Raw genomic sequence first — 13,661 nt, forward strand, 5'->3', positions numbered from 1 at the left:
GGCTTGCCTTTGGAGTCTCTTTTCCATTGAGCTCCTTCCACACATATGTCCATAAGGACTTGGTCTAACCTTTGATAAAAGTTGACCCTTCTAGTGTAGGGGCGTTCATCTCCTTGCATCATGGGCAAGTGGAATGCCAACCTCACATTTTCCGGACTAAAATCTAAGTATTTCCCCCGAACCATTGTGAGATAATTCTTTGTACTCGGATTCACACTTTGATCATGGTTTCTAGTGATCCATGCAGATAGAACTCTTGAACCATTAAGATTCCGACTTGTTGCATGGGGTTGGTTAGGACTTCCCAACCTCTTCTTCGGATTTCATGTCGGATCTCCGGATACTCATTTTTCTTGAGTTTGAAAGGGACTTCAGGGATCACCTTCTTCTTTGCCACAACATCATAGAAGTGATCTTGATGGCTTTTGGAGATGAATCTTTCCATCTCCCATGACTCGAAGGTGGAAGCTTTTGTCTTTCCTTTTCCTTTTCTAGAGGATTCTCCGGCCTTAGGTGCCATTGATGGTAATGGAAAAACAAAAAGATTATGCTTTGACCACACCAAACTTAAAGTATTGCTCGCCCTCGAGCAAGAGAAGAAAGAAGAGAAGAAGAAGAAGAAGAAAATATGGAGGAGAGTAAGAGAAGGTGTTTCGGTCAATGTGTAGAAGAGGGGGTTTGTGTTGTGTGAAAATGAAGTAGAATGGAAGGGTATATATAGGGAGGGGAGTGGGTGTAGTTTCGGTCATTTAGGGTGGGTTTGGGTGGGAAAGATTTTTGAATTTTGAAGGTGGGTGGGGTTTATGGGGAAGAGTGGATGGATGTGAGTGGTGAAAGGGGTAATTGGGAAGAGAGGTTTGAGGTGATTGGAGAAGGGTTTTTGGGAAAGTGTGTTTATTGGAAAGAGAGAATGAATGTTGAGAAGAGGGGAGAATATGTTAGGTGGGGATCCTGTGGGGTCCACAGATCCTGAGATGTCAAGGATTTACATCCCTGCACCAATTAGGCATGTAAAATGCCTTTGCACACCATTCTGGCGTTTAAACGCCGAAGTGATGCACACTCTGGGCGTTCAACGCCCATGTGTAGCATGTTTCTGGCGTTGAACGCCAGCCAGATGCACCTTACTGGCGTTTAAACGCCAGTAAGTCCACCAATCCAACTGAAGCTGATACCTAGTTTCAGGCTATGGAGCGAGCACTGCAAGCACAGTTGGTACCTGAGGAGCAGTGTGTTGAATTTGCTACCTATCTGCTCACATCCCGACGACTTCGCCCGTACTTCCAAGCGCATACCATTAAGGTTCAGACCAACCAGCCCAAAAAGGGGATATTACAGAAAACAGATCTAGCAGGAAGAATCCTACAGTGGGCAATCGAGTTGTCTGAATTCGACCTCCAATACGAGGCGCAACAGCCATTAAATCACAATACCTAGCCGACTTCATTGCAGAATTCACAGACATCCCGGAGATCCCCATAGAGTGGAATATATACGTGAACGGCTCCTCGAATAAAACCGGAAGTGGTGCAGGTGTGATAATCGAAAGCAACCAAGGAACCCAACTTGAACTTTCCCTCAAATTCGGATTCCCGGCCTCAAACAACCAGGCGGAATATGAAGCGTTATTAGCTGGTTTGAAGCTGGCTAGAGAAGTTGGAGCTCGAAAACTCAACATCTATAGCGATTCACAAGTTGTTACCTCACAAATAACAGGGAGCTACCAAGCCAAAGATCCTACAATGAAAAAGTATTTGGATAAAATCAAGGAATAGCTCGGACAACTCGAGGAATATAGGATCTGCCACACCCCGCGAGCAAAACGCCCGAGCTGACGCACTCTCAAAACTAGCCAGCACCAAATCAGGGGGCAACAATAGAAGCCTCATCCAGGAAGTACTACAGAACCCGTCATGGTCAATGTTCTTTCGTAATTAATATTATATGTAATGGTTATACTAAGCGTATATTAAAATCAACCATTAATAAAGTCAGTTATTAGTATAAAATACATGTTAAAATATAAATACATATTAAAAATAAATTAAATCACACGTATATTTATATACAAATATATTAATAATTAATTTTAATGGCTGATTTTGCTATACAAATAACATTTTTGTATATGTAACATATTCCATTAATAATCGTTAATCAGCGTCACTCATATATGTAGATAATAGGATTATGAAAAACAAAGCGAAATCTATCTTGGACATCATATTAGGTGACTTAAAAGAGCAAGAAGCAATAAGATGCATGCATACACTTGCATCTTATGGAGGGGTTTGGCTTACTTACATTTCGAAAACTTTTCAAGTAACTCTTGCCACGCCAATAATAACTACAACAATAATCAATTTGCATTTGATATAGTAGTTATTAAAAATATAATTATCTATAAAATATTGTTAGCCATATAATTATTTATGTATTTTTTTTATTAATTTAATTTTTTTTAAAACGTGATTTTATGATATAGTACAAGAACGTTTATGACCTAAGCTATACAATTCGATCCTTGTTATCCAAAGAAGACCAATGCAAAAATTTACAAAAATTCAAAAAGTGATTTTTGAATGAGAAGCCTGCTAGAACTTAAAAATATAATCATTATTCATGTACCTCTTCTATCGATTTAAAATTTTGAAGAAAATAATTTAATGACAATTTTTTTTTTATTAATTTAAGTTATTAAGAGAAGTAGTATCACGAAAATAGTCAATCTTATTTAATAATAGCTATATATGTTAGTTGTTATTAACTTCATGTTTGAGTAAGCTAAAAAGAATGGAAAGATGCTAGTTTAAAGTTTTAAAAGTAGTTATTTAGTTTAAGTTAACTAGAGATATATAGGTTAACTATATATAGCTAGTATTGATTGTAAATGGTATTTAAACTCTAGCTTTAACTTCTCAAGGTGAATTCTGTGTTGATAACAAATAAGTGTCGTAAGAACTAAGAAGTAGTAGAAGACAATGATGGATCTTAGTAATTATTAGTAAGGTTGGATATGACATGGAAATTTGAAAGAAACACATCATGGTATCGATAATTATTTGATTGTTGGTCCATACACCTACTTTTATATAATCTTAAATAATCTTCTACATACGTCACTATTTTTGAATTGGTGTCACAAATAGAAGCCAATTCAAATTTGTGGCTGAATTACGGAGTAAAATATTATTTTAATTTTTAATATTTAAATTTAGTCTCATATTTTTTATATTTAAAATATTTTATTTTTATTTTAAAATTTTCAAATATCTTTAATATTATCCTACTATTATTAAGTATGAGTAACGTCATTAGTGCATGTATAAGATACTTTTCTCTACTTTTTAGTTTTATTGTTTACTACTGCATGTTGCTTTATGTTTTTATTTATGCTATGTATAATTTCTTTTATACTATATGTAGAATAATTTAATCCCAAAATTACTTCGCTAAAGAATATAATAATGTATTTATTTCTTTGACTAATTTATCATTATCATTATTATTACTACTATAATCTGCTAGTAATTATAATTATGAGAAAGATATTATTTTTTTATTACCAATTATGTTACGTGTATATAAAAAATCAGCTATTAAATTAACTGTTAGTATAAAATTTGAAAAAAAAATCTAAGAACTAATTACAATATAAGTCAACTAAGTCAACTTTCTTTTATTTGTAATAAATTTATTTTTCAACTAATTAGTTAGAGTTAACTTTATTCTTAATTGGTTCCTTAATAGAAATATTTATACATAAATTCATAATAAATTCTTTTTTTTAAGCACGTAGATTTTTGTTTTAAATATGTCTTCTTATCTTTGATGCACTTTCACAAACTGAAAATTTTTTTTAGAAGACCAAAATATCTTTTTTTTCCTATTTAAAAATCATTTTACAAATAATTGATTTTTATAAAATCCAAAATAATAAATTCATATATTTTTCTTTCTTTGTTAATATTCAAACCCTTACACCTCTTGCATCATTGAATTTAAGTAAGTGTGACACAAATTAATAAATACAGGTAGAAATACACAACCCTACATATACTACTAATCATAGTTCATAGTCTTAATATATTATCAATACCTCAAATATACACTTAAGTAAATGATGAAAGGGATTGAAGCATTTGTCTCTTTCACCTATTGGCCCTCTAGTCCTCAATCGACTCTTTCAATTGCACTTTGCCACCTTAATTAACTGTTACGTGTAATCAATTACACTTATAATAAATATTGACGGCGTGGCTTGTTATCTTCTACACAATTTTCATGTTGGACACGTCCCATAATTAACAAGTGTTCACTAATGAGGCTACATGCATTCTTTTTATTCTTTGCCTTTTTGATAGAATATCCTAGCGACAATGCTTTCGTTTTGGGTCATGTCATTAGTCAATCATCACCCAATTAAGAAAAAGGAATTGAAAAGGAAGGGAAAAACATAAACTAAATATCTTATTTCAGAGGAGAATTAGAAAAAAAAAAAAAACACTTGAGAGCTAACATTGCATCAGCAACATCGCTGATATATATTAGAGTGTGTTTGTTTACATACATATAACACTGAAATAAAGACATAAAAATATAAAATCGTATTTAATAAAAAAAAGTATATTTTGTGTTTATTCTCACAGAAAAGATATAGAGATACTAATAAAAGATATAATTTATTTTTTATTTTTTTTATTATTTTATTAATTTTTTAGGTTTAATTACTCTATTAGTCCCTATAGTTTTACCAAATTTTTAATTAGGTTCTTATACTTTTTTTTCTTTCAATTAGATCTCTATATTGTTTTAATTTTATAATTAAGTCCTTCCTAGTGTAAAAAATATTAGAGTTAACTGAATATTTCTTCGCAAATTGAAGGTATTTATTATAATTAAAAACTTAATTGAATCTTTGACCGCATGTATTTTGGTAAAAATATTATGTTAATTTTAACATTTTTAACATGAAAAGGACGTAATTACAAAATTAAAAGTAGTGTAGCGACCCAATTATTAAAAAGAAAAAAAGTATAGGAACCTAATTAAAAATTTGGTGAAACTATAGGGACCAATAGAGTAATTAAACCTATTTTTTATTATTATATTTTTTGTCTCAAATTTTTTAAATGAAAAAAATGAGAATAAATTAAATTTTTATAGTTTGTTCTAGTTTATCAACAAATAGAATACAAGTACACAAAATTTTAGAGTGAACTACCAACCCGACCCATGTCCGTTTCGTAGAATAACAAAGCAATCTCTGACGAATAAAGCAATCCACTTCGGTCCCTGTTCCATACTTCCGTGATACAAGACGGTCTCTGTGGGTGAATCTCCAGTAACTACGTAAGGAAAACGCTGAGCTGTCACAGTGAGCATGTGTTAACTTGCTAATGTGGATGAATGTTGCAGACGTGGACACCTCAAATGATCAGGGGGTTAATTGTCCCCATCCACATCAATAAAAAATGTGGTTGTTTTGAGGGAAGAAATTAACCGTGATCATCGACATGGAACCAACCAAACCAATGAGTATATTCCTCGCAGGGTTCTTGGTTTTCTCAGCCATAGTTGTCACCATGTCGAAGCCTGTATAAGACCAATGCACAACCACATACACCAGCATTGAACATTCCCTTCATCCTCATAGGGAGGAATGGCGTCAGATTTGAGGCTTTACTGTGAACAAATCCAACAACGATGATGAACACAATAACAAACGTAGTGACAATGGAGCTGAGCCAATTTGGGGTTGAGGTATTTCTAGTGCTACTCATTGCAACACTGTTGGCAATAAAAAAACGACAACAACAATTAGATCCAGCATGTTGAACCCTTCTTGGAAGGAATTCACCCGGATCCGAAAGAAATCCGGATCATTCTTGATCATATTGGCAAAATAAGAGGACCACAAACGGCTGGGGTCGGCAGCGCCTACAACAGCCTCGACGAGGATGTTTCTAGCAGCAAGAAAGGCAATGAAATCACCAATCTCGATGCGGAGGAAGGAGAAAGAGCCGCCAGCAACGGAGACGTCAACTGAGCATTCGGTGTAGAAGAGGGCGGAGAGGAGGGCGGCATATACGAGAATGATGGTGAGACCGACATCAGTGCGGGCCCCCTGGCCAATGATTACGAAGATTTCGGACCCGACTACGGAGCCGAAAGCGAGCCAGATGAGGTCCCAAGCGGTGAGACAGCGGTGCATGGGATTCTCACTTGCGTAAGGGATGACGATGAGCTCGTTGTTGTTAGAGGAGTGACTGAGGAGGCAATCCCTTAGATGGGGGCATGCGGAGGCAAGGGAGGCCCGGTAGGTGGTGAAGCTCTAGAATGAGGGCTCTGAAAAAAAGTCTTGCTTACTCCACCGCCAGTAGCTCCGGGTGCGGGCGTTGGGGATGGTGGAGGTGGGCGGTGGCGGCGGTTCCTCCATTCCAGCGTAGCAGTTGAGCGAAGATGGTAGAAGGAGGTCGTTTTGGTTGACGTAGATGGGACAATTAACCCCTGACCATTTGAGGTGTCCACGTCTACAGCATTCATCCACATCAGCAAGCTAACACACGTTCACCGTGACACCTCAGTGTTTTCCGTTTGTAGTTACCGGAAATTCACACACAGGGACCACCTTGCATCACGGAAGTATGGGAGAGGGATCGAAGTGGTTTATTTTATTCGTCAGGGGTTGCTTTGTCATTCTGCGAAACGGACAGGGACCGAGTTGGTAGTTCACTCCAAAATTTTGTGTCTCTATTCTTTATGTGTTGTTTTCAGTGTCTTGTCTTATCGTATCCTATTCTCAGAAACAACCTCAGCTTTATAGTCAACATTCGACCTAAAGAAACAGTTTATCTAAATTTCTTAAAAATAAAAATATTTAAAATTCAATTATATGAAATATCTAAAAGAAAAAAAGATTTAATGGCTAACAGAATTTATTATTTTTGGTCAGTAGTTTTCATTGATTAATTTTTTTAGTCTGACAATCTAACAATATATTTTTATCTTACACTTTTAAATATTGTTAATAAAAAATAAGTTTAATTACTCTGTTGGTTCCTATAGTTTTACGAAATTTTTAATTAGGTCCCTATACTTTTTTTCTTTTAATTAGGTCATTACACCAAATTTTTTTTAATTAAGTCCCTCTTGGCAGTAATTGGTTTAATTTTTTAAGGATCTAATTAAAAAAAATTGATGTAAGAACCCAAATAAAAGTAAAAAAAAAGTGTAGGGACTCAATTAAAAAAAAAATTGGTGCAAGGACTCAATTAAAAAAAAGTACAGAAATCTAATTAAAAATTTCATGAAACTCTAAGAACCAATAGAGTAATTAAACCTAAAAAATAATAAAGTTTACTAATCTTCTAGTATTTTTCATATTCAAAATTCAAATTCAATAAGAATTACTCATTAATAAATTTCATACTAAATTTATTTTACATACAATATATTACAATGTGGTTGAAGTTAGTTGTTATTGTGTAAATTTTCTAGTAATTACTTGAAAAAAATAGCGGGTTAAAAGCTGAGAATACTATGAGGTATAGTTTATAATCAAAATATGTTTTCCTTGGCTGTTGATAAGTAGCAAATTAGTGAGCTAAGTTGAGGCACAGTGATTATAGGAAGTCCCTGCATCACGAAATGAAATAAGAGTAAACATAAGAATAGGAATCCTTTAATAAGAGAATAAAGAATTTATCAATTTGGCTATCACACTTCTGTTATTATTGCACACATGTTGGATTTTAGTTTTAAAAAAATGAAATGCATAATAGACCCATTTATGTAATGAACTAGAAGACATAAAAGAAATATTATAAACAAAACACTAAAAATAGTTTTGTTGTAAAACAACTAAATAAATAAATAAGTAAGATATAATATAAAATAAAGAAGTATTGATAGAAGACTCTAGCATTAATATAATTAGTTCAATAATGATTTGTATATATATAATAATATTATATGTTGTAATATATATATATATAAAGATAGAAAAGAGTATAAAAAATAAAGAGAGAGAGAATTGCATAAATATATATATATAAAGATAGAAAGAAGTATTAAAAGTAAAAAGAAAGAAAATTGCATTTGTTTATAGTAAGAGAAAAAGAGAGAATATTTTTATATTGCTTCTCTGTGTATATTCCTTGATGATTTATCCTCTATTTATACATGCAAAAATTTCATATTTTCAAACTCTCATTTAATTCATTCACTGTTGAGAATGTTAAACCGCCCATCATAAATGGGCATCCACCTTGTCATCCTTATCACAACACTCCCCCTTGGATGACCATTTAGGATTATTGCCTCGTTAAAACCTTACTAAAGAAAAACCCATTGGGAAAAAAACCTCAGTGAAGAAAAAAGAGTACAATATCCTTTAGTGATGGGGACTGCCTCATTAAAAACATTGTCAAGAAAAACCCACTGGGAAAAAAAACCTGACCAAGGAAAAAAGAGTACAGTCTCCCCCTTTTGTCGACATCATTTAATGTCTCGAAATCGGCGCATCCCAATCTCATGTATCAATCTTTCAAATGAGGATTTTGGGAGTGACTTTGTAAATAAATCTGCCAGGTTGTCACTTGAGCGGATCTGTTGGATATCAATTGTCCCTTGATTTTGAAGATCATGAGTGAAGAAGAATTTGGGAGAAATATGCTTTGTTCTATCACCTTTGATGTATCCACCTTTAAGTTGAGCAATGCATGCTGTATTATCTTCAAACAGGACAGTTGGAGCTATCTTATGATCAATCAGTCCACATGATGACAAAATATATTGAATCAAACTCCTCAGCCAAAAACACTCACGACTAGCTTTATGAATCGCCAGTATTTCAGCATGATTAGAGGAGGTTGCTGCTATCGTCTATTTCGTGGACCTCCATGATATAGCTGTACTACCATATGTGAACAGGTATCCTGTTTGAGATCTCCCTTTATGTGGATCAGACAAGTATCCAGCATCTGCATAGCCAACTCATTGTGACTTGGATCCATAGGGATAAAACAATCCCATATCAACTGTTCCATGAAGATATTGAAAGATTTGCTTGATCCCACTCCAATGTCTTCTGGTTGGAGAGGAACTATATCTTGCTAGTAAATTCACCGCGAATGATATGTCAGGTCGCGTATTATTAGCAAGATACATTAGCGCTCCAATGGCACTAAGATATGATACTTCAGGACCAAGGATATCTTCATTATATTCTTTAGGACGGAATTGATCATTTTCCATATCCAAAGATCTTACGATCATTTAATGGATGTGACTTATCCATATAAAATCTCTTCAAGATCTTTTCTGTGTATGTTGTTTGATGAATAAAGATCCCATCTTTTGTATGCTCGATTTGCAGGCCGAGACAAAATTTAGTCTTTCCAAAATCCTTCATCTCAAACTCTTCTTATTAAGTTGTGATACTCAAGTATTAATCTTAATTGGACATTGCTGGCTAGCTCACTTTTCACCAACTCTAGTCATTCCCCATGGAGTGATTAGGACTTGTGAGGTAGAGTTAGTGAAGCCACTTGACTTTCCTTCAGTTGTTAGAGGATAACTAAGTGGGAGCAATGAACCTTTATGATTGTACTTGGAAGAAACAACAAGGATAGAAACTCCAATTTTCTCCCCTAACCAATGCCTTTTATTTCAATTACATAACACCTCTTATTATTCATTCGTTGCTTTAATTTCTAGTTATTCATTTTTTCGTTCTCAACCTCAAAAATATCCAGAAAATTTCTGACCAATAATTTACATCATTGTGCCAACTCTTTGGAAAACGACCTGGAATTCTACTCTCGATTATTTATTTTTAATTGTGACATATTCTAAATTGATAGTGGAATCTTCGTCGGTTAAGACTGTACTTGCAACGCTACTTTTATCAGAGATTCTTAACCAGCATTTTTTCACCCATCAGATAGATCCTAGGAAAATATTGGTGTATGTAATGTGTTGAAAAAGTTAGTAAAATTTCATCATAATTGTGATGGAGGCTGGATGTAGGCTACATTGTACTAGGTAGTTGAACTAGGATACATCTGTGTGTCACTTCTTCTCTCTACTTCACTTTTGGTTCTGCTACTTAGGAAACAAAAATAAAATGTCTCTCAACTCATCACGAGACAAAAGCAAAAATATTTTTTAAGTTTCTTTGAAAAAGCAAAAAGTAATATTTATCACAAGAAAATAAAGCTAAGATTCAATTCCTCCCGTTCTCTTATCCACGAATAACCATCAATATATAATAATCTGTAGGAGGAGAATTATAAAAAAGCTAATGATGTCATATAAAAGTTCTTCATAAGTATTTTTATCTAATTTTAAATAAATATTTGTTTATCCTGGATTCTAAATTGTCAACCGTAAAGAAATATATTAGCATTCATTTATTTTTTTTATTATAATACATAAAATATTTTTTTATTTTGTTATTGTTATTTGATTCTTGAATTTATATTTAGATGAAATTATAATATTGTAGTTAATGTAGTATATTTAATTTAAATAATATTTTAAAGTTAATAGAATCTTCCTTATTCCGTTGTTTCTATATTTAATTTAAATGATATTTTATTATTCTATATCTCCATCGATCTCAAAAGCCAAACGAAAATACATTGCAATAACAGCAAAGGGACTAGATTACTAAAGTGAGTTTATACTGTTGATATAAGAGAGAGAGAGAGGTGCCAAGTGTAATTAATTTTGATAAAAATATTAAGTAGTTCAAATATAATTTATCCTGTTTTTCATAATTTGATAATCCAAAGATTAATAGCTAAAATATCAAAGACAGAAATCATTATTCAAAATTAGTTTGGGCCTAATTAAAAATTTTACTCTCATTATTATAAACCCTTTTAAGCTATCTTATCGTCTAACTTTAACATTATAATAAACAAATTAAAGACTGTTATTTAATTTCATATGTTTAAAAATTATTCTTATATTTCATAAGTTCGCATAATGCATGCATCTTAATCTAATTAGCATTTTAATTTTGGATAGTAAACCCTATTTACGTTGCTTACAATAGACCAGATGCCAAGTCTTATTTAATATACAAGAAATTATAAAAATAAAAGTTTAAGACAATGTACATTGTGCAACAAGAATGTAGTAGATAATCAACATCAAATAGACTCTTTAGAAAGAGTAACCAAAATAAATACATCCCATTTACAATCTGAATCCCCAAAATAAAATAAAGTTTACATATATATATAATCACATGTTAAGAAAAAAAAAATCACTTAGATAATGTACAACTGATATTTTGACAAATTAAAGAAGGAGAAATTGGAGAACTGGATGAAAAGAAAAAAAGAAAAAAAAAGTTTGCAGAACGGAATGGATGGCATGAAACTAATTAGCACCTCACCAATCCCTATTCCATCCCTTTTTGCCATATTAGATGTCCATCTCTTTTATATCTACAACCCTAATCTATGAATATTCTTCTCAACATTAGTGTACAATTACAAAGCGACAGTGATTGTTCTCTTGCTTTAATTTTTTTTTCATATATATCTACTAACTCTGATCAATGATCTCCACATTATGATGTTCCAAATAATTTTAAACTTGCTTGTTTCCAAACACACCACACAAAACCTTATCGAAAATCTCCAGAAAAGATTCCCATTCACCTTTCCTCATGTCTCCAAAGGAAATGCCACTAATCTCGCAACTACTCCCTTCTTCTTCTTCGTTATTATTGTTGGGAACATCAAGAGGAACACTGGCCTTAACCTGTGAGCAAATTGTCTCTAACTCGCTCGGTGTTTCTTTGCCGCCACAAAACTCCCTCGTCATCAGTAACCCTATGTCGGTGAGGCAAAGACCTGCAGCTGCAGCATGCTTCAAGAAAATGGTGCAAACAACAAGAACCCTAATTGAGGACTCCCTCAACAGAGGAAGCTCTGATCTTAGAATCTGAGCGTCCTTAAATGGATCGAGTTTCGAGATGTAATCAAGTTCTGAGTTGGAGAAAGGTGTAGAAGCCTGTGGCCAATGGAGCCACTCAAAGTAAGGATCGTCAAGCCACTCAGGGAGGCAGAAGCCATGGTCAATGGGAACAAGATGAGCAGCAACACCAGGAACGAAGCCATGATTCATAACAAGCATGTTGCCGGCGTGTCTATCAAGGTTGAGAAGGCGAATGTCCAAGATTCCGATCTGGTGAACAGAGGAAACAGAGTAGAGAGAAGGTCCCAACTCGCCGGCATCGAAAGCGTGACCGATGAAGCGTTGAAGCGACGCGAGTTTAGGCGCGTCGTTGGCGAAGAAAGAAGCGTGAGAGAATTTGACGAGGGCTGTTGGAGGTACAGCAGCGAAGGAGCCGTGATCGAGGAGATATGCAGCAAGCTCACGGGTAGCAGCCTCGCCGATGCGAATTGAAGTCTTGAGGCCCGGCTGGCCCGGCAATTGAGAGCCCAGGTCCTTTGGGTTGTTTAAGGCTAAGGGCTCTTCGTCGACGGGCTTTGCTACGGCGATGTTTTTGCCGCTGATTGGATTGCAGAAGAGGTAGGCACCGCCAAGACCGTTTGGGAGTGGTTTCGGGTGAAGACCGGAGGCCATGGCAATTGCGACCTCGACTACCAGAGCGTGGACCGGAGCCCCGGTGCCGCGAACAATCTCGATTCTTGGATGCGAGGAGGAAGGGAGGTCTTCCCCGGATGATAAAGTGGTTAAGGGGAGGCATGGAGTGGAGAAGCTGCGATGGATGATGTCAGCTTCTTCAGATTCAAGAAGGTGAGTATGTTGTTGTTGTTGTAGTTTTTGTTTTTGTTTAAANTCAAGGTGACTGAAGGATTGGAGCTTGCATCTCTGGGACCTGCTGAATGGCTTAAATCCGTGGTGTTGGTTAATGGCTACAGCCATTTTGAACAATCTCTTCCAGATGAGAAATTATTATTGTTGTTGTTATTATTATTATTGCTTGCAGCGCAAGAATGATAATGGTGGTGCATTCCAGGGGCCAATTTTCTTCTCACCAAGCAACTAACATACATCAAGATCCCCTAAATGTTCATTTTTCCCAAGGCAATCATCGCATCTGCAACAATACAAAAAGCAACACAACTCTTTAATTGGTGCCTTTCCTCTTCTCTCATAATCAAACAAATACCCCTTTGTATGTTTTTCATTGGAAACTCGACTGCACTGGTTTTCATATATAAAATTGATAGTTGAAATCATTAAAAAACTTTAAAAAAATTTGATTAAATTATCATTTAATATTTTCAATTATTAACTTAATACAAAAATAATATGAATTTCTATCTTTATTTAAACTCATTCAACTAGTCATAGAAAAAATTCATAGAATGTATTCACATATACACGTATAAAATTGATATAATTTGTATTCATTTTGCATTAATTTTGACATAAAGCATACATGCATGCATAAATATATATAAAGAAAAATGCTAGAGCATAGAATTTATTGTTTTTGGCTGAGTTAGCTATCGATGTTTAAAATTATGGAATAAAGTATATTATTGTATTATTAGATTAAAGGAATTAGACCAAAAAAATTGAATTGATAGTTAAGTGATGACAAAAAATAATAAATTATGATGATCTTCTAATATTTTTCATATATAAATAAGAATTTGTTTATAATT

General features: G+C 34.0%; 1 protein-coding gene and 1 pseudogene across 1 annotated transcript; both read right to left on the bottom strand.

Annotated features, from left to right (window-relative positions):
- LOC107494153 (cationic amino acid transporter 8, vacuolar-like) overlaps window positions 1-6,439 on the bottom strand; it is a 10,183-nt pseudogene extending 3,744 nt beyond the window's left edge.
- Window positions 6,440-11,335: 4,896 nt separating this feature from the next.
- On the bottom strand, window positions 11,336-13,159 carry LOC107494152 (phosphatidylinositol 4-kinase gamma 1). The gene has a single exon (XM_016115182.3). It carries the CDS (start codon window positions 12,910-12,912, stop codon window positions 11,608-11,610), a length of 1,305 nt encoding a protein of 434 aa, XP_015970668.1. The 5' UTR covers window positions 12,913-13,159; the 3' UTR covers window positions 11,336-11,607.
- Window positions 13,160-13,661: the final 502 nt, after the last annotated feature.

The sequence above is a fragment of the Arachis duranensis genome, chromosome 6 (genome assembly GCF_000817695.3).
Source record: "Arachis duranensis cultivar V14167 chromosome 6, aradu.V14167.gnm2.J7QH, whole genome shotgun sequence".
NCBI lineage: Eukaryota > Viridiplantae > Streptophyta > Magnoliopsida > Fabales > Fabaceae > Arachis > Arachis duranensis.